Here is a 23496-nt window from a genome sequence, read left to right as displayed (position 1 = left end):
AGCTTTGGGGCAACGATGACGGAGAAAATGTAACTTTTGTGTGAAGTATGTCAACTGTGGTGGCTGTTTCCAATGTATTGTTTGTAATCACTGCACTGTAAATGCCTATGATTTTAAATATTTTTCAGATGGTTTTGCTGTAGCAAGTCTGCATGGCTTCCTGATTTTATCATCACCACACATGAATACTGAACTAATGCTGCTTTTTACTCCAAAATGTATTAGTTTAGTTTGGATTATTGGTGACACATGCAGAAAAGGTAAAATTTTGAAGCAAAGTTTTGTCAGGCAAAGTGTTTTAATTCACTGTTACTGAGAGTGAGATATACCACGTTTCTCATGTGTATGTATGCTTGCTTACCTCGCACAAGATACTGTTGCCATTCATTGGCACTCGAGCCTTCTCTGCGAACCTTTACTTTCCATAATTTTCTTCGATGTGGTGCAACTGCTTCCTGCATTTGTGGTGAGTGGAGCGTCCCCATGCAGCACAACAAGGCATGTTTACACGGAAAAAGATTCTCCAATAAAATAATAGTCTGATGAGGAAGTGTTGTGTTGCCTAGCGGCCGCTCCATACTGGTGTCCTAAATGGCGCTCAGTTGTCACGTGAGGGGCTTTTGACCAATCATTTGACCAAACCGAGTTGTCCATACTCTGTCAATACATGACTGTGTTTTCTCGCCCCCCTCCGAAAAGAAATACCATTGAGAACCTGATATTGATTTATTTATCTGTACAAACAAAATCTGAATTGTTGGCACCAGCATTCTGCAAACAATGACTTGATTTTCAAAATTGACTCATATAAAATGAGCTGAGACAACATAACTTAAACACATTTTCAAGTTCATTTTATTAGCTCAATTTACCATTTAAACAGGAGATTATTTGTATTTTGCTGGAAAGGGCTGGAAACATTTTATTGTTATCTGCCTTGCAGTGCGGGTCTGAACTGGAAAGAGGAGGCAGAAACGTACGAGTCCAGTTTCTACAAGCGCAGTTTGGACAACGACCTGTACATCTTCACTCCGACGCTGTACCTTAAAGACAACAGTGAGTGATAGCGATGCACGTGAATGGCATCCGGTGTTCATTACTGTCAGTTGTGTAATATTTAGTGACAAACCCAGTGAGTTATTGTCTCTTGCAGCGAGTGACGACTCTGTCCTTGTGAGCAGAGCGGTCAAGTTCAAGATTGACAATAAGCTCCTAAAACCAGCAGGTAAGGGACATTTGCCATTCGTCCTCTAATGTAAACACACTCTCACTCCCAACGTTGTCGCCTGCACCCCTTGTGAATTCATGTCTTCAGACGCTTATTAAACAGCCCCGTTTATCTCGTCCCTCTGACAAATGAACACACAAAGCACACATCAACTGGTCCACTCTTCTGTGATCCTCGGCCAAGTTTGCAGTCTTCCCGGTTCAGAGAGTACAGTTGACGCCGGGGTCCTCGTGCATATGATGCATGATGTCTTTGTCTTTTGTGTTTGATCCTAGTGGTGGGCGTCAAGTTGGACATCAGCACCTGGATGGCCAGCTTCATCAACACCACGCAGAAGACCAATGTGAGTTTGTGTACGTCCTGAAAGTGGGACGCAGGTACCGCAATAATGCCTGCAGTCTTATGTCTTCTTTGTCTCAGTGCACAGATGAGATCTGTGGCTGCCAGCGGAACGATGAGGTGAGATTGTCTTCACTTCACATGCTTCAGTGTTACGTCCAGATTTTAGCGTCTTTATGTGATTGCAGTACGTAGACTGCGTCATTCTGGATGATGGCGGCTTTCTGGTGATGTCCAATCGGGACGAATACGTCGATCAGGTCAGCAATTCACCTTTATTGTCCTTCCTACCAATTGTCCGTTAACAGGACGTGATATCATAACCAAAACTTGTAATTGATAAAACAGGAAATGTAAAACAAAAAGTGTGGTATGTAAACAGGAAGTGATGTCTTGATAAACTGAAGAACCTAGTTATGTAGTTAGTAACAACACTTACACTCACCAACAAAACCGGAAGGAAAAAACGGAAGTGTTATTAATTAGCAAACCCCCCCCCCCCCCCCAAAATATAAACAGGAAGTGTGGTATGTAAACAGGAAGTGATGTCTCATGACTCCTAAAATAAAAAATAGTAATTGACCAATACCACTCCTCCAAAATGTTAACTGGGAGTAAAACGTACAAACATGAAGTGTGGTATGTAAATAAAACCTGATGTTTGAGTTTGAGTTTGAGTTCATTTCGAACATGCAAGCATACAACATGATACATCACAATTTCCAGTTTCTCTTTTCAACATGTTCGAAAAGGAGTAGGAAGAAGCAGGGCTTATTTAATCCTACCCCTTTCTTTTACATAACAGTTGCTAAAACTTTTGTTCACTTCCTGTTCTCAATTTATTCACAATATATTCCATAAGTAATCACAATAAAAATAAATAAATAATAATAATTGGTGAAGTAAGTTACATTTCATATGATGAGGTAAGTAAGATTATTTTGAGAGTGAAAGAATGGATGAATTAAATAAATTCAGTATTCTTCTTCTTTGTACTTTGTAAACACTTTAAGTTTGAAGAGTTTCTTGAAGTGGATCATATTAGTACATTGTTTGATTGCTTTGCTTAATCCATTCCATAATTTAATTCCACATTCTGATATACTGAAGGTCTAAAGTGTTGCACGTGCATACAAATGTTTTAAATTACATTTCTCTCTAAGATTATATTTCTCCTCTTTTTTTGAGAAGAATTGTTGTATATTCCTGGGTAGCAGGTTATAGTTTGCTCTTTGTATAATTTTAGCTGTTTGCAAATTCACTATGTCGTGGAACTTCAGTATCTTTGATTGTCACAAAACTTTAAGAACCAAATTCTGTAATTAGTAACAAAACTTATATTAACCAACACCCCTTCCCCAAAATCTAAACAGGAGATGTAGTATGTAAACAGGAAGTGATGTGTCATGACACCTACAACCAAAATGTGTAATTGACCTACACCTCTCCTCCCCATAATGTAAACACGAAGTGTAACATGCAGATAGGAAATGTGGTATGTAAATAGGAAGTGATGTCTTATGAGTCCAAAAACAAAACAATGTACCGTATTTTTCGGAGTATAAGTCGCACCGGACAAAAATGCATAATAAAGAAGGAAAAAAACATATATAAGTCGCACTGGAGTATAAGTCGCATTTTTTGGGGAAATTTATTTGATAAACCCCAACACCAAGAATAGACATTTGAAAGGCAATTTAAAATAAATAAAGAATAGTGAACAACAGGCTGAATAAGTGTACGTTATATGAGGCATAAATAACCAACTGAGAACGTGCCTGGTATGTTAACGTAACATATTATGGTAAGAGTCATTCAAATAACTATAACATATAGAACATGCTATACGTTTACCAAACAATCTGTCACTCCTAATCGCTAAATCCAATGAAATCTTATACGTCCAGTCTCTTACGTGAATGAGCTAAATAATATTATTTGATATTTTACGGTAATGTATTAATAATTTCACACATAAATCGCTCCTGAGTATAAGTCGCACCCCCGGCCAAACTATGAAAAAACTGCGATTTATAGTCAGAAAAATACAGTAAATGCTTGACTTCTACCCCCCAAAATGTGAGCAGGAGATGTGATAATGACAAGAACAAGAAATTGTGATGTATCATGTTGTATGCTTGCATGTTCGAAATAAACTCAAACTCAACTCAAACTCAAACCTTCAAGAACCAAATTATGTAATTAGTCACAAAATTTACTGTATATTAACTAACACCCCTCCTCCAAAATGTAAACAGGAAGTGAAGTGGCATGACTCCTACAACAAAAGTTTGTAACTGACCAATACCCCGACTCCCCAAAATGTAAACAGGAAGTGTAACATACAGACAGGAAATGTGGTATTTGAACAAAAGTGATGTCTCATGACTCCTAAAAAAAAATGTAATTGACCAATATCCATCCCCCCTAAAAATGTAAACAGAAAGTTAAAGTTGAAAGACAGGAAGTGATTTCTTATACGACCTTGAACAAACATTTCTAATTGGCCTATATTCTTTACCCAAAAACTTTAAACAGGAAGTGTAATACAAAAACAGGAAGTGATGTAAATAGTTAATTTAGAGCTTTTCCCAACCACAACATTTTTAATAAGTAACGAATAGTCACAAATCATTTGACAACAAATACACCAATAGGATGGAACACAACAAAGTACAGTAAAACATCATAATAAAGTATAATATGATATACTATAAATCTATTATATAATGGATTGTAATTGTTATTCACATAGCTTAGCACACATAACATAGCCAAATGTGAAAATAAACACAAATATACAATATAAAGGGGCCAGGATATCTTATTACAAACTTTTTAATGTCATTAACACTTACTGTATGTTATCTAAGTTGTATTTGATTAATAATAATTTATCTTAATTACCAACAGTTGGGAAGTCTACGTATATATTTTGCGGAAATGTTGATGTCGAAGGTTCAATTCCAGGTAGGAAAACAACCCTTTAACTCCCTAGCGCAGACTCCCATACACCAAAAGGTAAGAAGTCCTAGTGCACTTTGAAAGGCCTTACCTCAAACTCTTCAAAAACCTTCAAAGTCTTGCAGAAAGGACTACAAGGGGGCGGTAAACACTTCCTGTCCGTGTATCCCAATGCATTTTTCATACAGTGTATATGTTTGTGTTCGTAATGAAAAGTCCACCTGTCTTGGCTAGCTACTAACATGCTAATAAGCTAAAAGAAACATTCACGGATCAGAACTCTGCCCTGGGTGACCAAACAGCAAATAAACAAATTAAGGCGCCTGAGCTCCATTTGACTAATTTGTTTATATTCGAGTGATATGCGAGCACATGCAGCTCCACTCAACCCCACATCCAATCTCCTGGGTCTCCAGTCCCTCACCCTCCCCAAACCCACCCACCCCCGCTGTGGTTTGACTCAATGTTTTTTCATGCGCTCTCGGGCCGTAGTAGGCTAATCAGCAACGGGCGTGCGCCGGATAAATCAGGCGCTCTCTGAAGTTTGGCAGCAGCACTAAAAGCGGGGGACCTGAGGCCTTGTTTGGAGAGGCGTGTGTGCCCTCAGTCGGTCGTATATCCAGCAGGGACGTCTCTGACGGCTTTCTCCACCTCTTAATGCCTCTCGCTACGGCAAGTCCTCTGGGAGTCTGCGGCCAACAACTGCTCATTCATTGCACTCTTTTACCTTAAAGTGTAGTAGATGTATTATATACATCAGGATAGTGCAAAGTGGATGGCAAACAGAGGGATTGTCGCCATCTCTCATGCACAGGAACAGAAAAAACCTCAGCAAATACCACATGAATGGGAGTCTGGGACTACACCAAAGTCCATCATGTTGTTTGCATGTGTGTGCGCGTGTGTTTGTGTAAGTAAGTGCTCGTTAGCTGCAAACACACGCTTACTAGATCACTCTAAGTTGGTTGAAATCCACAGGTTTTACAATCATGTACAGGATGTACATGTGTCCATAAAGAATAATGTAAAGAAGCTTCAGAAAAAGTGTGTGGCAAAGAAACAGGTGACACTATAACCATTACAACCAATCAGAGGCTTGAAGAAAGTTAATTCTGGAAAAGGCACAGAAAAAAATGCAATCTTATATATCACACTTTAAAAATATATTAAAAATTCACAGGCCACTTGAATGACTTAAAATACATACCGTACTTGCATTAGAATATGCAGATACAAAGCTACATTTTTTAAATTGTATATGCATAAAAATGTGTGAGTTAAAAAAAAGAAAATAGCAAAAATCACCCCGTGGTGAAATGTCATTTATTAAAATAATATATAAAAGTTTGTACTTTTTAGCGTTCATCTAATTGTCTGTATTCAGCGAAGGTATATTTGATTATTAGGTGTATATTTCACACTGCAGTCGTGCCTCATTTATTGCGGCTAATTGGTTCCAGGCTTGAATACATTTTTCGCGAAGAAGATTTCTTATTGATAAATTGAATATTTTCATAGTTGGAGCAAAAAAAAATTGTGTTTACTACCTAAATACATATTTTAACATGAAATAACAGCTGCATAGTCACCTTTACACTTGTTTCCCCCGATATTTTAGCCTTGAGTGTGTTCTCCTGTAAATTACCTCCAGGCGTCATTGCCATGGTATTCACCCGGCCACTACAACAAGACATCACGTGGAACAACGTCATCCCTTCCTGGGTAATTCCTCTAAATTGTAACTGGGCGTCCATGTGCTTAAAAACCACGGGCAAAAAGTGTTCTGCAAAAATTTGTTAAACTCGACAGTCGCAGCTATAACCATTATCTGTGTTGTTAGCATTGCGTGTTAACATTGTCATTCCACATCGCTCCCACCAAATGCCACAACGTCAGGTTGAGCTGATGATGTCAAGATAAAGTTCATCAACAGATTCATCTCCACGTAGCGTTGCCCAAACAGCTTCTGATAGCAGTCCTGTTACCATTAATGGGGAACTGCACTTTTTGGGGAATTTTGAGGATCATTCACAATCATAAGAGACAAAAAGACAAAAGGTTGTATTTTTTTTTTGTGCAAAAATCGACTCGTTCTCCCTAGCTGGCAATGCAGCTAATGGGAGCAATCTATTCTATCTCTAAATCACTTTAAAAATGCATGGGAAAACCGCCAACAATACTTCATTGTTACTGTAAGAGTGAACACTGAGGAACTCTCTTTCTAGCGTAGTAACACATCTGCGGGCTTCTACGACAACACGAAACGCGTTTCTGTGATGTAGCAAAGCCGCTATATATACCTCCGCCAAGGAGGATACAGTATATATTTTCCCTATTTTGGCTTTGTTTTATGCGTTTATTTCTCCAACATATAGCAGTTATGATGTTTAAAATGTGACGTATGAGCGATCCCTCCCTGTTGTTCAGATCGGGCGCTTCTTCGGAATGATCGACCCCATCCTGATGATTAACCTGGACAACTCCTCTCTGTTCACCTCCAAGAAGTCCTTCGACTACCAGTCTCTGTGTGACCCTAAGAAGGAGACCAAGGCGGCGGCGGGCCTGCGATCTGTCTATGTGGTGAATTACATAAGCCAGGGCCTGTCCACACACAGACACACACACTCGCACGTTAACACATTTCCATACACATTTCCATACATGTTGTCGTTTTCTGACTTGCTGCGTGTAAACAGAAAAAGCAGACGTACCTGCTACAAAACACTTCCAAGTGGCCTTAGGCACACACTCACACTCACACACACTCTCACACACACACACACTCTCTCACACACAGGGGAGCCATAAATCCAGATGAGAAGGGAAGCAGAGGTATGGCGAATGAGTGGGAGTCGTCGTAACGCTAACAGGATTAGGTGGTCTCGCATGCTCGGCCGACACGCCAAGAGAGACGCGCTGTTTTTCATCACTCGCCGAGAGCACCGCAATTTTTTTGAACTCGGAAACGAGATTGGCTAACTTTGACTCCCAGGAGCGTCAGAGTAAAATAAATTGATTGTAAATAATTACTGAAGAAAGGAAAGCACAATGTGTGACAGTTATTCGTTATTACCAACATAATTCAGTCAGTACCTATAAAAGTACACAATTTGGTCCCCATTCCTGTGTGTCTTGATCTTTCTGTTGTATCTGAATGCTTTTGGTTTGGTCCCGCTTACGGTCGAGTACTGGGCAGGGACATGTGTGTACCGCGTGATCAAAACCAACATGGTTAGCTAGAAACCTTGGGGCTGGTTTACCACAACAATGAGATCCTGGCGTGCTAACCATGGTCACGACATGTTTAATAAAACCGTATATTAGGGGTGTGGGAAAAAATCGATTCGTATTCGAATCGCGATTCTCACATTGTGCGATTCAGAATCGATTCTCATTTTTAAAAAATCGATTTTATTTTATTTTATTTTTTAATTTAACATTTTTATTTATTTTATTTTTTTAAATTAATCAATCCAACAAAACAATACACAGCAATACCATAACAATGCAATCCAATTCCAAAACCAAACCCGACCCAGCAACACTCAGAACTGCAATAAGCAGAGCAATTGAGAGGAGACACAAACACGACACGGAACAATCCAAAAATAGTGAAACAAAAATGAATATTATCAACAACAGTATCAATATTAGTTACAATTTCAACATAGCAGTGATTAAAAATCCCTCATTGACATTATCATTAGACATTTATAAAAATTTAAAAAAAAGAACAATAGTGTCACAGTGGCTTACACTTGCATCGCATCTCATAAGCTTGACAACACACTGTGTCCAATATTTTCACAAAATAAGTCATATTTTTGGTTCATTTAATAGTTAAAACAAATGTACATTACTGCAATCAGTTGATAAAACATTGTCCTTTACAATTATAAAAGCTTTTTACGAAAATCTACTACTCTGCTTGCATGTCAGCAGACTGGGGTAGATCCTGCTGAAATCTATGTATTGAATGAATAGAGAATCCTTTTGAATCGGGAAAATATCGTTTTTGAATCGAGAATCGTGTTGAATTGAAAAAAAATCGATTTTGAATTGAATCGTGACCCCAAGAATCGATATTGAATCGAATTGTGGGACACCCAAAGATTCACAGCCCTACCGTATATGCTTTTTTACGTGTGTTGATTTATCTGTATTTATTTCTTAAGTCTCGCTTTGTTTGCTCCCCTCAGCCCTCCATTGCTGATATTCTGAGTGTCGGGTGGTGGGCCTCTGCTGCAGCCTGGTAAGTCCTTTTACATATAAGAGGAAGATTTAAATCCTAATGCGAAACAGGTGAGAATTGAGGGAAAATCTGCTTCTCGTTTATGCCCAATATAGTTAACAGCTTGTTTTACAGTATGCACATTTTTATGCATTAGGTTGTTTTATTCATTCACGTTGCAGGTCAATCCTGCAACAGTTGCTGGTCAGCATCACGTTCCCAAACTTTCTGGATGCAGGTGACTCTCTACCTTGTTCACCCTAACCTAAATGACCGCTAGTATGGATAATAATGCAATTAATTAACCCTGTAGCCGACACGGACGAGGACATAGACATCATGCACAAGGAAGTGTGCATCACCGAGCAAACGCAGTACTACTTTGAGACCGACAACCCTTCCTTCAAAGGCACTGTGGACTGTGAAAACTGCTCCAGGTAAGGAATATTCCAGATACTTCTTTCTCGAGGTGGCGCTGAGCGAAGCTAGTACAAATTGACATGGCATGAAGATGAAGTCGAGACAGTTATGCAGGACCACCGTCTTGGCAAGGTTCCTGCCCCCTCCTTGTGCGTGTGCCGTTTTTTTAAGACCCCCTCGTGTCGCCTAATGGAGTGCTGCCTGCATGCGCTGCGGCGTTCCTGCGCATTAGCAGCACACGTTTGCTTTTAACGAGCGCCATAAAAATACAGAGAAAACCATTTGTGTAAGGGTGACACGTGGGTTCCTCTACTAGAGGACTAGGAGAACAGGTTTTTTTTGTTTTTTTGAGGACGTTGGTGGCTCATGATGTGGGTTTTTTTTAGGGGTCATGGGACATCACTTTCACATTTTGGGGAGTATTCGGAAACATGCTTCTTGCTGTGAATAATCCCTCTTTAGGTTTTGTTCTAATAGTTCAGAAACATACTTCCTGTTTATCAGTTTCCATTTTGGTATTGGTCATCACTTTAATTTTTCTTATTTCAAATTCAGTTTGAGGTGTACTTAGACATAATTTCATATTTTTCCCCTGAGACTTCCTGTTTACAGTTTCGATTTTGAATTTAGTCATTGCTGTAAATTGTGTGACTAGTTATAAATTTTTGGTTTTGGTAGGGCTTCTTAACCTTTGACTCCAGGGCCCAACTTTTCCACTACACTGATTTAGTAATCTTACTCTTGATTTTTAATCATATTCAATAACTATATCTAACCTACTCATAGTTTAACAGTATACACCTTGTCAAATGATATGAAACCCTCTGTTAATCACAAATATTATTATCACGGCTTATGTCAGGCTCATTTAAAAATAAGTACTTATCAAATATATTGCAAAAAAGAGACTCATAAAAATTATGAAAAGTAAATGTACACATAATTACTAGGGCTGTGAATCTTTGGGCACCACATGATTCGATTCTTGCCGGTAACGATTTGATTCAGAATCAATTATTTGATTCAAAATCAATACTTGTTTTCATACCATTGGGTGTCAGTTCTATGATTAACTCCATTCCTCCATAAGATAAACAGCTCTGATCAATTTGTATATTACTTAAGAGAAAACTGGTTTTGTTTGATATCATTTTACCCAAACATTTGCTAAAATCGATTTTATTTGTTTTAAATCAAGAATTGTTGCAAGTCAGAATTCCGATTCATTCGGAAACATTTTTTAAACCCCTAATTACACAGTGCTAAAATAATGAATTTATAGGAAATTCAATTATTTATTTTTTTTTAAAGATTAACTTTCAATAAAATTTTGGTGCAAATTAAAATACATCTTCACCCCTATAGTCATAATTTTTGCGCTTAAACTTCTCTATGACATTGTAGTATCAGTTACTATGTATGCCAGGGGTCCCCAAACTTTTTGACTCGGGTGGCCGCATTAGGTTAAAACAATTTGGCCGGGGGCCGGGCTGTATATATTCCTCGCACAATAATTGACTGAAAGAGCATGTACTTGCCACGCACTTGCCCGACACTGCGGCGTGTGCGCGATGATGTCACGTTATCGATGGGAAAATGCATTTCCAGACAATATGATTTGCCTGAGCGGCTAGGAGACACAGAGAGTAAGATGCGGTAGAAAATGGATTAGAAAGGACAGATTTAGAAAAATAATAACTACAAAATAAATAAATACAAAATATACATATGTTTTTTTAACTTGGGACTTGAGTTTGGGGACCCCTGATTTATGCATTTTGTTTATAAGACATCACTTCCTGTAGAGCACATTGTCAGGAGTGGTAAAGCTCCAAATTGACTAGTTACATCACTTCCTGTTGGCATATTTCACATCCTTTTTAAATTTTCAAGGAGGCGGGGGTGTTGATCATGCATACTTGCCAACCCTCCCAGACTCCCGAATTTCAGTGCCCCTCCCGAAAATCTCCCGGGGCAACCATTCTCCCAAATTTCTCCTGATTTCCACCCGGACAACAATATTGGGGGCGTGCCTTAAAGGCACTGCCTTCAGCGTCCTCTCTCACCTGAAAAGGAGACTATTATATATGTCTCCGTTATCCATAGGTTTATTTATAACCCATAAAGTAGGCAGGCACGGAGCTATTTCTCAGCGTGTGTTTATTCCAACCGGCACGTTAATACACTGACACACAACATCCGGATTCCCATCATGCATTGCTTCAAAACTACGGCAAGTAGTAATGTCCAGAGACGAAGCAGAAGAACGAAGAAGAGACATGGCGACGACGAGTAAGAAGAAGAAGTACGCTTGCAAGTTCCAAAATGATAGGAAAAAATAACGGATATACTCATTCATGAACGGATTATTTATATATATATATATATATATATATATATATATATATATATATATATATATATATATAAATATATATATATATATATATAAGAAATACTTGAAAGTATATACCCCACTCTACAATATTTGCTTTCGGATTCCCGTTTACCTTTTGGGGGCATATATATATATATATATATATATATATATATATATATATATATATATATATATATATATATATATATATATATATATATATATATATATATATATATATATATATATATATATATATAAGAAATACTTGAAAGTATATACCCCACTCTACAATATTTGCTTTCGGATTCCCGTTTACCTTTTGGGGGCGGAGACAGACTCGGAAAGTTTGCATCTTGATTGATTGAAACTTTGATTGAAACTTTTATTAGTAGATTGCACAGTACAGTACATATTCCGTACAATTGACCACTAAATGGTAACACCCGAATAAGTTTTTTAACTTGTTTAAGCCGGGGTCCACGTTAATCAATTCATGGTACACCAAAACCACTTCCTGGTTTTGGTGTTGAAAACCTGTGTCAACCGCCATTTTTCTTGTCATCTTCTGTGGTCTTCAGACTTTACCACGCCGAGAAGCTGCCCAACACAAACCTGGTCTTCGTCATCGCCGACGCCAAACTCACCTGCTCGTCATGTGACAGCAAGCCGCTGATACAGGATGAACAGCAGTGTATCCTTTCACCGTTAGCATGCCAACGCTAACCGTGTCAAATCCCGGACCGCGCGTTGTGTTCTTGACTCGGTTCCTCCAGCTGACGGACCGGATCCATGTAAGATGGCCCAGAATCCTCGCTACAGGAAAGGCCCCGCCGTCTGCTTCGATAACAACGAGCACGTGAGTCCCTCCCGCCACAAATTCCTTGTCTCATACTTAATTGTGTCAGGCCGCCAAATGAAGGCTGAGCGCCTTCCTTGCTTTATTAGCTCACACGAGTTTACACAAAGGCCACGGTTTTGATTTATGTACGCGCCTACGGGCTACTAATTTTTACATTTTGGACTCCATCGCTGAGAATAATTAAACATGCCTGTTCACGGATTGAAATGTCGGGTGAAGCAGAATCAGTTTAGTATCAACATTTACATTTAAATACAGCTCCTTTTTTTGTCTCTTGAAATAGTATTTGCTGAAACATCTGAGAACGGAATCAAACTGTTTCCTTTAATGTTAATAAGTGTGCATAGTATTGCAGAGGTGTATTAATAAGAATTTTATAGATAAATTAATCAAAGTAATGATTTAACTTCACGGTGGGGGGCGCAAAATACTTTATTCTTAGTGGGCGTAACAGAAAATATTTTAACACTGAGTTAAAGTAATGCTAGCTTGCTTGCTTCCTAATGGCATATCATGTGACGCTTTAATTTACATAATTACCTTTTTTTTTTTAGCAATTTTTTGTCCGCAAATATTTGTTACAACTGATATGTACAGTAATGTTTGCTAGTGAAGTTATAGTGCTTCTATTGTTAATGTTTGGCTGGATCTTTTTTTTTATTTAATTTTTTTTTTTAAATTAATTAATCAGTCCAACCAAATAATACACAATAATACCATAATACAATTCCAATTCCAAAACCAAACCCGGCCCAGCAACATTCAGAATAGCAATCAACATAGCAATTGAGAGGCAGTTTCTTAATGCAACTAAACTTAGCCGCTAATTTTGTTAGCGTCTTCAGTGAATATGATTTTTTATTTTGTTTGTGTAAAACTTGACGCAATAAGTTTTTTTTCATTATTAGACTTAGACTTAGACAAACTTTAATGATCCACAAGGGAAAGTGTTCCACACAGTAGCTCAGTTACAATGATGGAAAGTGTAAGGATGGAAAGGACAATGCAGGTATAAATAGACTAAATGTTGCGATATAAAATATAACATATATACGTAATATATACATAATATATGTACAGTATATTATATATACTGATGTCTATATAATATATACCAGTGGTCCCCAACCTTTTTGTAACTGCGGACCGGTCAACGCTTGAAGATTTGTCCCACGGACGAATTTTTAAAAATAAAAAATGTTTTTTATTTATTTTTTATTTATTTTTTTCGTCATTAAAAAATACAATCATGCGTGTTTACGGACTGTATCCCTGCAGACTGTATTGATCTATATTGATATATAATGTAGGAACCAGAAATATTAATAACAGAAAGAAACAACCCTTTTGTGCGGATGAGTGTGAATGAGTATAAATGGGGTAGGGAGTTTTTTTGGGTTGGTGCACTAATTGTAAGTGTATCTTGTGTTTTTTATGTTGATTTAATAAAAATAAAAAATAAAAAATTTAAAATAAATTTATTTTATTTTTTCTTTCTTGTTCGGCCCGGTACCAATCGATCCACGGACCGGTACCGGGCCACGGCCCGTTGGTTGGGGACCACTGATATATACAATATATAACAATTACCATGTACAATATTACAGTATATGTGACAGCAGCAACATAAAATAGAGAGTAAATCCAGCAGAAAATAGAAAATAGACATTAAAAACAAAGAGAAGTAGCTAACATAGAAAGTGTCAGGTAATAGACAGATATCATCTATTGCTGTATGGCGAGTGATTATACATTATATTATTATGACTGCTGTCTAGCTTTAGCCTCTTAGCATTTGTTTTTATTTTAAAGTCACAAGATGCTTGAGAAGGGTTTTATCAGTCCCTCCAGGATTTTGCAGGCATTTGTTGGCATTGTTAAAATGTCTGAATTTGCGGCAGCTTTATCAGAAAGTAGCGACAAAAGTTGCGATGTTTTGAGGCTTTTTTCCCCCACCCAATAACATTGAATCAACTTGTGAGTGTACGAATTTGTTATCAATCATTTTCATTGTCATCTTAACTTTTATAAAGCACAGCATTGCAACAACAATTGGAAAACAAATTCTGTATTGATGTTTTACCAAACAGATGTAAACGTACAAACACAATGACAGTAAAATCACATAGTCAGAGCTCATTGTCAATTTACTGCACTGTAACTATTCACTATAACAATCATAATTACAGGAAAAAAACGCCACCAAAGGCTTCCTTTTTGTTTGCGGTCTGCTCTGTCATCCACAATATGCAGACATTCTTTGTGTTTGTCCATCTTAAACATTTATTTATGTTCCAACACATTTACACCCGCACGTTGGCATTTGTGAACTGTTAAGAGCAATCTATAGTGCAAATTTTCGTTGATAAGTGAGAGACCATGAGGGATTATCATCACACTTATCTAACATGTAAATGTTGCCTCTTTGCTAGGTCTCAGCAATGGGAATGAAAATATGTTAAATAATGTTAAATATATAAATACATGCAAACTAGGAATGCCAATGTGCTGCCAATTGTTTACATATTGCATTACCGAGATGGCAGTAGACAGGAACTGGAAGTAAGTCTGAGCCACACGAGAAGAACTACGTTTGTACACAGAAGTTTATATATTGTTACACTGCTTCGTCTACACAAGAAACAAACATGAGTTTTGATTAGACCAGGGGTGTCCAAACTTTTTCCACTGAGGGCCGCACACTGAAAAATCAAAGCAAGCAGGGGCCATTTTGATATTTTTTATTTAAAAAGCCAAAACAATATATGTATAAAAAATATACATTTAGGCCTCCACTCAAGCTTGATCCCGGGTACCCCAAAGGGTTTTGGTCAAAAAAATATAAAAAATGTGTCATTATTCAGTATTATTATTTTTATTATTATTCAAGTTTTAAATCTCTAGATAAACATATCTGTCAATATAACGTTTTTAAAGATTTAAGTTATATGCTCTTTTTGTTAAAGAAAACCCAGTTTTTTATGGAAAAGACACAAAATATGCAATATTTTCACCCAATAAAATTTTTAAGTGGAATATTTGACATTATATAATAAGTGGAGCCTTAAAAAGGTCAATAACTCATAACACCATTGATTTTAATTCATTATTATTTTTTGAGCAATGACACTTAAAAACAAATCACACTAACATTATTGGGGATCCAAAAGGGTCCTACTCATTAAAGTGTTAAAAAATAAATTATAATTTTTTTTTACTGTTTACTTTTAACACAATAATCTCAACTTCAGATCTATCCGCCAATTATAAATGTTATTGTTGTTTATGTTTTTTGTGTGTTCGTTTGAAGCCCTTCTTTAAAAAAAAAACAGCTCAGTTTTTTATATGGCAAACACAAAATATGCAACATTTTCCCCAAAAAATATCTCAAAGTGGAATATTTAATGTGACGTAATTGGAGCCTTGGATAGGTCAATAATTCATAATGACATTGATTTTGATTCATTATTATTTTTTAAAGAAAGAAACAGCCTGCATGGCAGCTTTGTGTTATTAGATTAAACATTGCAACATTTTCTTGTTACATTTCACCTGCTTGCTCTTTTATACAATTTTTTTATGTTTTTAATTTTTTCCAATCGTATTTTTAAAATGTGCCGTGGGGCCGTTAAAAAATGACCTGCGGGCCGCAAATGGCCCCCGGGCCGCACTTTGGACACCCCTGGATTAGACAGTTGACGTGCGCCTTTGAGTGCCGCTCAGACAAATTTGATTGGCGAAAATGGCGCTGATTGGCCGTGCGGGGAAATTGCAGGAATTAGACAAAGTTGCGAGATCTGTTGAATTGATGTAAATTGTTTTGTGACATCACAAATTCCTGGAGGGACTGTTCTATGCTCCCGTGTCGAGGTGCCAGCCTACACAATGCCAGGTTGCAAAGAGTTTGACTGAATTCCCTACCATGGCTTCCTATGCTGATATGTCACATTTAAATCTACATATTTGCCTTAATTTATGAGTGATAATATCTATACTGGAGAAGTTAAGCCCTGGGATAGGATATATGGAGGGTGATAATTATTTACTGTTTGTTTCATCAGGCTATTTTGATCATGTACCAGAATGTTCTTGTCATAGCTTGTGCACATTTATTTGTAAGAGAACCCACATGAAAATTAGCGCTTTGAATATGCTTTTCATCACTAATATGTCACATTCGCATGCTGTATTTTTGCTTTTGTTTGAACTAAGCTAAACACGTCTCCCTCTTTGCTCCCCCACTAAATCCAAGTTTGCTTTGCTGCATGACACTTCTCTTGTGTGTGATTGGCTGTCGTAGGACGAGGCCCTGTGCCGGCGCAGCGCTGGCTCCCCGTTGGCGTCGTCTGCGCTCATGTTACTGCCGCCACTGTTCTTGTGCTTTGCCGGGTCAGTCCCGTTAGGCTTCCTTCCTGCCTGTCTGCCGTGTTCATACCTCTCTTTTCTCTTATATATCTTCCTGCTTTCCACGTCGCTCCACACCTGTCACTCGCTCTTGTTCGACCAGCATCTGTTTTCACTTCTCCCTCTCAAACCAAACTACCTCCCCCCTTCTTGACATTCCCGTCTCCCGCCAATATTTTCTCCATCTCGCCCGGCTTTGAACTACCAGCAGCGCTCCTTGCACGTTTCCCCGTCTATCGTTTTCCATCCCCAACCCATAAAAAGTCTTTCCTCCCTCTGATTCTTGCTGACACTCGCAACACTCATTTGCATCTTCTCTAACGATTAGCCAGACCCTCTAACGTCCATATGCCAAATCGGAAAGTTCCTCTGATTTTTCTCAGACTTTTCTTGAAGTTTTTTTACAACTGTTTGTGATGTGTCCAGAAAAAAGTTACTCTACATATTGCGTTCCCACATTTTCCAGAAACATTTCTGCACCTGCGCTAGCCCATAAACTACATGCCTAAACATGTTTATTCAAAAAGTAAAGTAAGTAATATTTACATTTAAAGAATTTAATATATATATATATATATATATTTTTTATTTTTTTATTTTTTTTTTGTGATAGTGATTAGAGCACATGCTTGTTGGTCACAAAAAACATTCATGAAGTTTGGTTCTTTTATGAATTTATTATGGGTCTACTGAAAATGTGACCAAATCTGCTGGGTCAAAAGTATACATACAGCGATGTTAATATTTGGTTACATGTCCCTTGGCAAGTTTCACTGCAATAAGGCGCTTTTGGTAGCCATCCACAAGCTTCTGGTTGAAATTTTGACCACTCCTCTTGACACAATTGGTGCCGTTCAGCTAAATTTGTTGGTTTTCTGACATGGACTTCTTTCTTTAGTATTGTCCACACTTTTAAGTCAGGACTTTGGGAAGGACATTCTAAAACCTTAATTCTAGCCTGATTTAGCCATTCATTTACCACTTTTGACTTGTGTTAGGGGTCATTGTCCTGTTGGAACACCCAACTGCGCCCAAGACCCAACCTCCAGGCTGATGATTTTAGGTTGTCCTGAAGAATTTGGAGGAAATCCTCCTTTTTCATTGTCCCATTTAAAGCACCAGTTCCATTGGCAGCAAAACAGGCCCAGAGCGTAATACTACCACCACCATGTTTGATGGTAGGAATGGTGTTCCCGGGATTAAAGACCTCACCTTTTCTCCTCCAAATATATTGCTGGATATTGTGGCCAAACAGCTCAATTTTTGTTTCATCTGACATCACATGGACAAAGATAAGACCTTCTGGAAGAAAGTTATGTGGTCATAAGAAACAAAAATTTAGCTGTTTCGCCACAATACCCAGCAAAATGTTTGGAGGAGAAAAGGTGAGCCCTGTAATCCCAGGAACACCATCCTACCGTCAAGCATGGTGGTGGTAGTATTATGCTCTGGGCCTGTTTTGCTGCCAATGGAACTGGTACTTTAAATGGGACAATGGAAAAGGAAGATTACCTCCAAATTCTTCAGGACAATCTAAAATCATCAGCCCGAAGGTTGGGTCTTGGGCGCAGTTGGGTGTTCCAACAGGACAATGAGCCCAAACACACGTCAAACGTGGTAAAGGAATGGCTAGAATTAAGGTTTTAGAATGGCCTTCCCAAAGTCCTGACTTAAACGTGTGGACAATGCTGAAGAAACAAGTCCATGTCAGAAAACCAACACATTTAGCTGAACTGCACCAATTGTGTCAAGAGGAGTGGTCAAAATTTCAACCAGAAGCTTGTGGATGGCTACCAAAAGCACCTTATTGCAGTGAAACTTGCCAAGGGACATGTAACCAAATATTAACATTGCTGTATGTATACTTTTGACCCAGCAGATTTGGTCACATTTTTAGTAGACCCATAATAAATTCATAAAAGAACCAAACTTCATGAATGTTTTTTGTGACCAACAAGTATGTGCTCCAATCACTCTATCACAAAAAAATAAGAGTTGTAGAAATTATTGGAAACTCAAGACAGCCATGACATTATGTTCTTTACAAGTGTATGTAAACTTTTTATCGTGACTGTGTATATATATATATATATATATATATATATATATATATATATATATATATATATATATAAATAAAAAATTGCATTACTTTTAGTGCAACACAGAATCACAAGAACTTAAGTACATTCATAAACATACGAATACAATATTACATATACAACTAATTCAAAAATATAATTTTCAGTTATTTGAAAAGTTTATCAAAATTGTTTTTGGAATTCATAATTTTCATGTAAATTAAGTACTATTTCAATTTGAATGATACATTCATCCATTTTTTAATGAATCATATTGCATGACATTTACAACATTCTATTACAGAATTGGAAGATCGAGAACTAAGATTCATAAATTAAATGAATGTGAATGAATTAAATATATACAATATGTACATGTACATTTATGTGTGTATACTGTATATATTTAATTCATTTACATTCATTTCATTTTATTTAGGAATGTACTTAGTTCTCGCACTTCCAATTCTATTCATTTCAATTATATATGTGTATGGCTATATATGTATGTATATATGTACATTTATATGTATATACAGTATTTGTATATACAGTATATGTAAATGTATATGTGTATATATAGAGCAAAAATTTAAGTACATTCATAGTCATGAAAATGAATATATTTCGATGAAATTTTATATTTTATACTGTATGTTATTTAAATGTAACATTTTATTTTTTAATTTTGCATCAAAATTTATTTTTTAAATTTTTAGAAATTAGTACTTCAAATAATCCTAAGTAATATTTAAATTTGAATAATTACATTTTTTATATAAATTATTATTTATTGCATTTAGAACTACATTCCACTGTAAAATTGGACTAGCAAGAACGAAGTACATTTATAAACACAATATTTTCACGGTTGTTTAAATGAATAAATAAAATATAATAACAATTATTATCGTTCAAAATTAATTTTAAAATTATATTTGAAATAATACTGAAGTTACTTGAAAAGGATCATTTCTATTTGAAAAATTATACTTTTAAACAAAAAATTCCATATTAAATGATGTTTTTATAAATACAAATGTGTTATTTTAACATTTTACTATATAACTGCAAGAATAGCATAATAGTTAAGTCTTCTTACATGAAAGTGTAACCAAACAGTCCAATCATCTCGACGGCGGCGTCTTCTTCATCTCGACATTCACGCAACTGTTCAACCAACCGCGGTTTCCACCGCTAACCATCGGTGACGTCATCCTCCAGGAGGAAGACCCCGACTGTGGCGGGGCGTCCGGCCTGAGCCCCTCGTTGTGGCTGATGGTGGTTCTTCAGCTGGCGCTTCTCTGGGTCCCGACCGGCTCCAGACATCACGGCGTACCGTCTTGACCTCCCGATCGCACCGTCCGTCAACACCGTCTGCCGCCGCCATCTTTCTACCAGCATGCGACGCCGCCTCTCGACAGTTTTCTTTTTTTTTTTAGCCGGAAGAAGCCTTCAGTGGACACTTTGGATTGTTGACCTCCGTGATGGACGAGCTGGTGCTAAATTGAGGACTTAAGAGTTGTTCGATTCCTCGCTGCCACAAGCAGACATTTTTGTTTGGAAGACATCAATAGTGGCGAGCGTTGTTGGTTTAAAGCAAGGTAGACGACTACCACTGAGCGCCACCGTGTTCCACAAACCTCCTAACCCTCCAAAGTTCTTCCCTGAATCCTCAGCCTCTGAATTTTGATGACTGCCACCGTGCGCATGAACCAATCAGAAAGAAGCTGACGGAAATATCTCTAGTGCCATGTGCGACGCTTGTTAGCTTTTGATTTATTGGATTATTTTTTTAGAAAATTGAAGAAAACAAACGCTTAAGATTTGATTTTGAAACAATGATCTGCACTTTGTGTGTTTTGCTACTGAAGTCCTTTCGTCTTTTTGCCAACTGGCAAAACAACAAACAACAAAACTCCTTAAAGGTCCCGTATTACTTTTTTTTTAAAAATATATTTTACAAAAGCGGTGCCACATTAACCAAAATGATCAAACTTACAGCTCCCCCATATTTAGCAGAGTAAAAAGAGTTCCGTTTTAAGATATGTAGCAAAGCCTACTGTGTACAATACGGAAGGGATTCATGTGGCCCCATTCCTGGGTGGATCTTGTGTAAGAGGAAGGGGGCTGGGGAAGTAATTGTGCAATGCAGTCTGCTGAAAATGATGGAAAGCGCCACTCTACATAGCAACTGACGCTGTAGTCAAAGTTGGAGTTGCAACAAAACACATTTTAGGACAGACCTGGGCCTTCTGCGGTTTACACCCGAGACGCTAAAAAGAGAAAAGTTGATTAAGAATGGCGTGTTTTCAACAAGACATGAACTGCAAAGCAACGTTCCCTCTAAGGTGCGTGCCTGCGCAATTGCGCACTGCTCAAGCGTCTGCTGCGCGCAGCAAATATATGCCGCGCACCAAATCAAATCCCATCTGAATTCTAAACAAAATAAACATATTTATTCTATGTAATTTTGCAATGCAACTTTGAGTGACAGTGACAACCAGCGGCCCTAACGGTGTTCGTCAACACCGTTCAATTGAACACCGTTCAATTATTGTAACGTCTATCGAGATGCTTCGAGGACAGGAATTATATCGATCACTTTATTGAGCAAAACTGTTTATATTCGGACATAACCACACCAAAAACATGAGTAAAACAATTCTATCTCGAAAAACTAGTCATTTTCTGCCGTACAAACCAGGCCAAAACCAACTTGTCATCTGTCACCAACACACATAGCACTAAACCACTGCTGCGTTTATGGCCACACAAAAAGTCGGACAACTCAAACACCACACAAAGTTACACTATGACTCCTCAGTCATACGTGTGCTTATTTTACTGTCATTTATTATTAATGTTAATTTATTTATATTAGTCATGGAATGCTGTTACACACACTATGTTGAAGTATTACTATTATTATTAATTATTATTATTATTATTATTTATCTTACGGTATATATCAAAAAATAATATTGAGCAAAATTTAATTGAAATATTGTCGATGTGGCCCTCCAGCAGTGCTCGGGTAGCTCATGCGGCCCCCGGTAAAAATTAATTGCCCACCCCTGTTTTAGGATATATAACACTGGTGTGCCCCCCAATTTGTCACATTTTATGTGTCAGGTGAACCTTAATGAATGGGGACATGTGAATCACCTTTCTAGTGTATTTCATTTGATGTTGGTATTTATGGTAAACCACCCATATATACATTTTCAAAGGCCCCACAAAAAGTATTTTGGAATATAGACCGTGCTTTTAGTAAGCCTGACTGGGAACACGTGTTGTGTGTCTGTAGCTTTAATGCTACTGAGCTTTCTGCCACTGACCAGGGCTGCCTCACAAGACAATTTTATAGGTATGAACCTAAAGCCATGGATATTGTTACTTGGCGCTATCTTGCTAGCATGCTAACTAACGACTATTTTGATTGTCGACCATTTAATCTTTGACCGTTTTTGCGATTAGTCGACTAATTGGATTATTCGGTGGCTTCAATTTAGCCGTCGGATTTAAATTCAGTTTGAGATATTTTTAGGCATAACAATAACGACAATACAGATGACTTTGTTCAGAAATATTTATTATTATTATTATGATTTAGTATTATTGTATGGATGCCCTTTTCTGCACTAGAAAAAAATACCCCAATGGTAAGTCTAAATAATGAGGTGAAAAGTCATAATTATAATGTAAAAAGTCGAAATTTTGAGCTAAAAATGAATAATTATGAGGTAAAAAAATTGAAATTACGAGATAAGAAAGTCATAAATATGAAATTAGAAGATTAAAAAGTAATAATTACAAAAAAACCCTTTAATTTATGAGATAAGAAAGTCGAAATTGTGAGTCATAATTATGACAAGTAAAAATTATGATATAAAAGTCCTAATCATCAGACAAAAAGTCAAATTTATTAGATAAAAAGTCAAATGTATTAGATAAAAAGTCAAATGTATTAGATAAAAAGTCAAATGTATTAGATAAAAAGTCAAATTTATTAGATTAAAAAAATCATAATTATGAGGTAAAAAAAAAAAATCGAAGTTATGAGATTAAAAACGTGAAATTATGAAAGTCATAATTATGAGATAAAAAGTCGAAATTATAAGATTAAGTCATAATTATGAGATAAAAAGTCGAAATTATGAGATTAAGTCATAATTATGAGCTGGAAAATTCATCATGCAGCATACTCGGCCATAATTTCGACTTTTTATCTTACTATGATTTTTTTTATCTCACGATTTCGACTTTTTATCTCATAATTATGATTTACTATTGGGGAAACAGGATTCCATATTATTAGGCAGCTATGGAAACAAAAAATACTATTTAACTTTTGTCCATTTAAAAGCAAGCTGTGAATTGTACCACATATTTTCCTTGGACTGCAAAAACATACGAATAAGAAAAGAAGACATTCGACTGCAAAAGTTAACAATCATGCTTTTAAACTAAAATACGCCATCAAAATACTCATCATCCACACAATGTTAATGTTCTTGATTTTAGAAATATGCACACAGTTATATAAAAAAACGTTTATTTAACCTCTTAAGGCCCAAGCTGTTT

General features: G+C 36.9%; 1 protein-coding gene across 1 annotated transcript in view; it reads left to right on the top strand.

Annotated features, from left to right (window-relative positions):
- cacna2d1a (calcium channel, voltage-dependent, alpha 2/delta subunit 1a) overlaps window positions 1-20853 on the top strand; it is an 88467-nt gene extending 67614 nt beyond the window's left edge. The window contains exons 26-38 of the mRNA XM_062066739.1: window positions 944-1056; window positions 1154-1225; window positions 1504-1571; window positions 1649-1687; window positions 1756-1827; window positions 6959-7111; window positions 8731-8783; window positions 8945-9000; window positions 9076-9199; window positions 12144-12256; window positions 12339-12421; window positions 16725-16813; window positions 20134-20853. Of these exons, the coding sequence (XP_061922723.1) occupies window positions 944-1056; window positions 1154-1225; window positions 1504-1571; window positions 1649-1687; window positions 1756-1827; window positions 6959-7111; window positions 8731-8783; window positions 8945-9000; window positions 9076-9199; window positions 12144-12256; window positions 12339-12421; window positions 16725-16813; window positions 20134-20170 (1072 nt within the window). The 3' untranslated portion in view covers window positions 20171-20853. The remainder of the gene's footprint in view (window positions 1-943; window positions 1057-1153; window positions 1226-1503; window positions 1572-1648; window positions 1688-1755; window positions 1828-6958; window positions 7112-8730; window positions 8784-8944; window positions 9001-9075; window positions 9200-12143; window positions 12257-12338; window positions 12422-16724; window positions 16814-20133) is intronic.
- Window positions 20854-23496: the final 2643 nt, after the last annotated feature.

The sequence above is a fragment of the Entelurus aequoreus genome, linkage group LG12 (assembly GCF_033978785.1).
Source record: "Entelurus aequoreus isolate RoL-2023_Sb linkage group LG12, RoL_Eaeq_v1.1, whole genome shotgun sequence".
NCBI lineage: Eukaryota > Metazoa > Chordata > Actinopteri > Syngnathiformes > Syngnathidae > Entelurus > Entelurus aequoreus.
The sequence above is the reverse complement of the archived record's forward strand: the minus strand, read 5'-3'. Positions and strand labels throughout refer to the sequence as shown.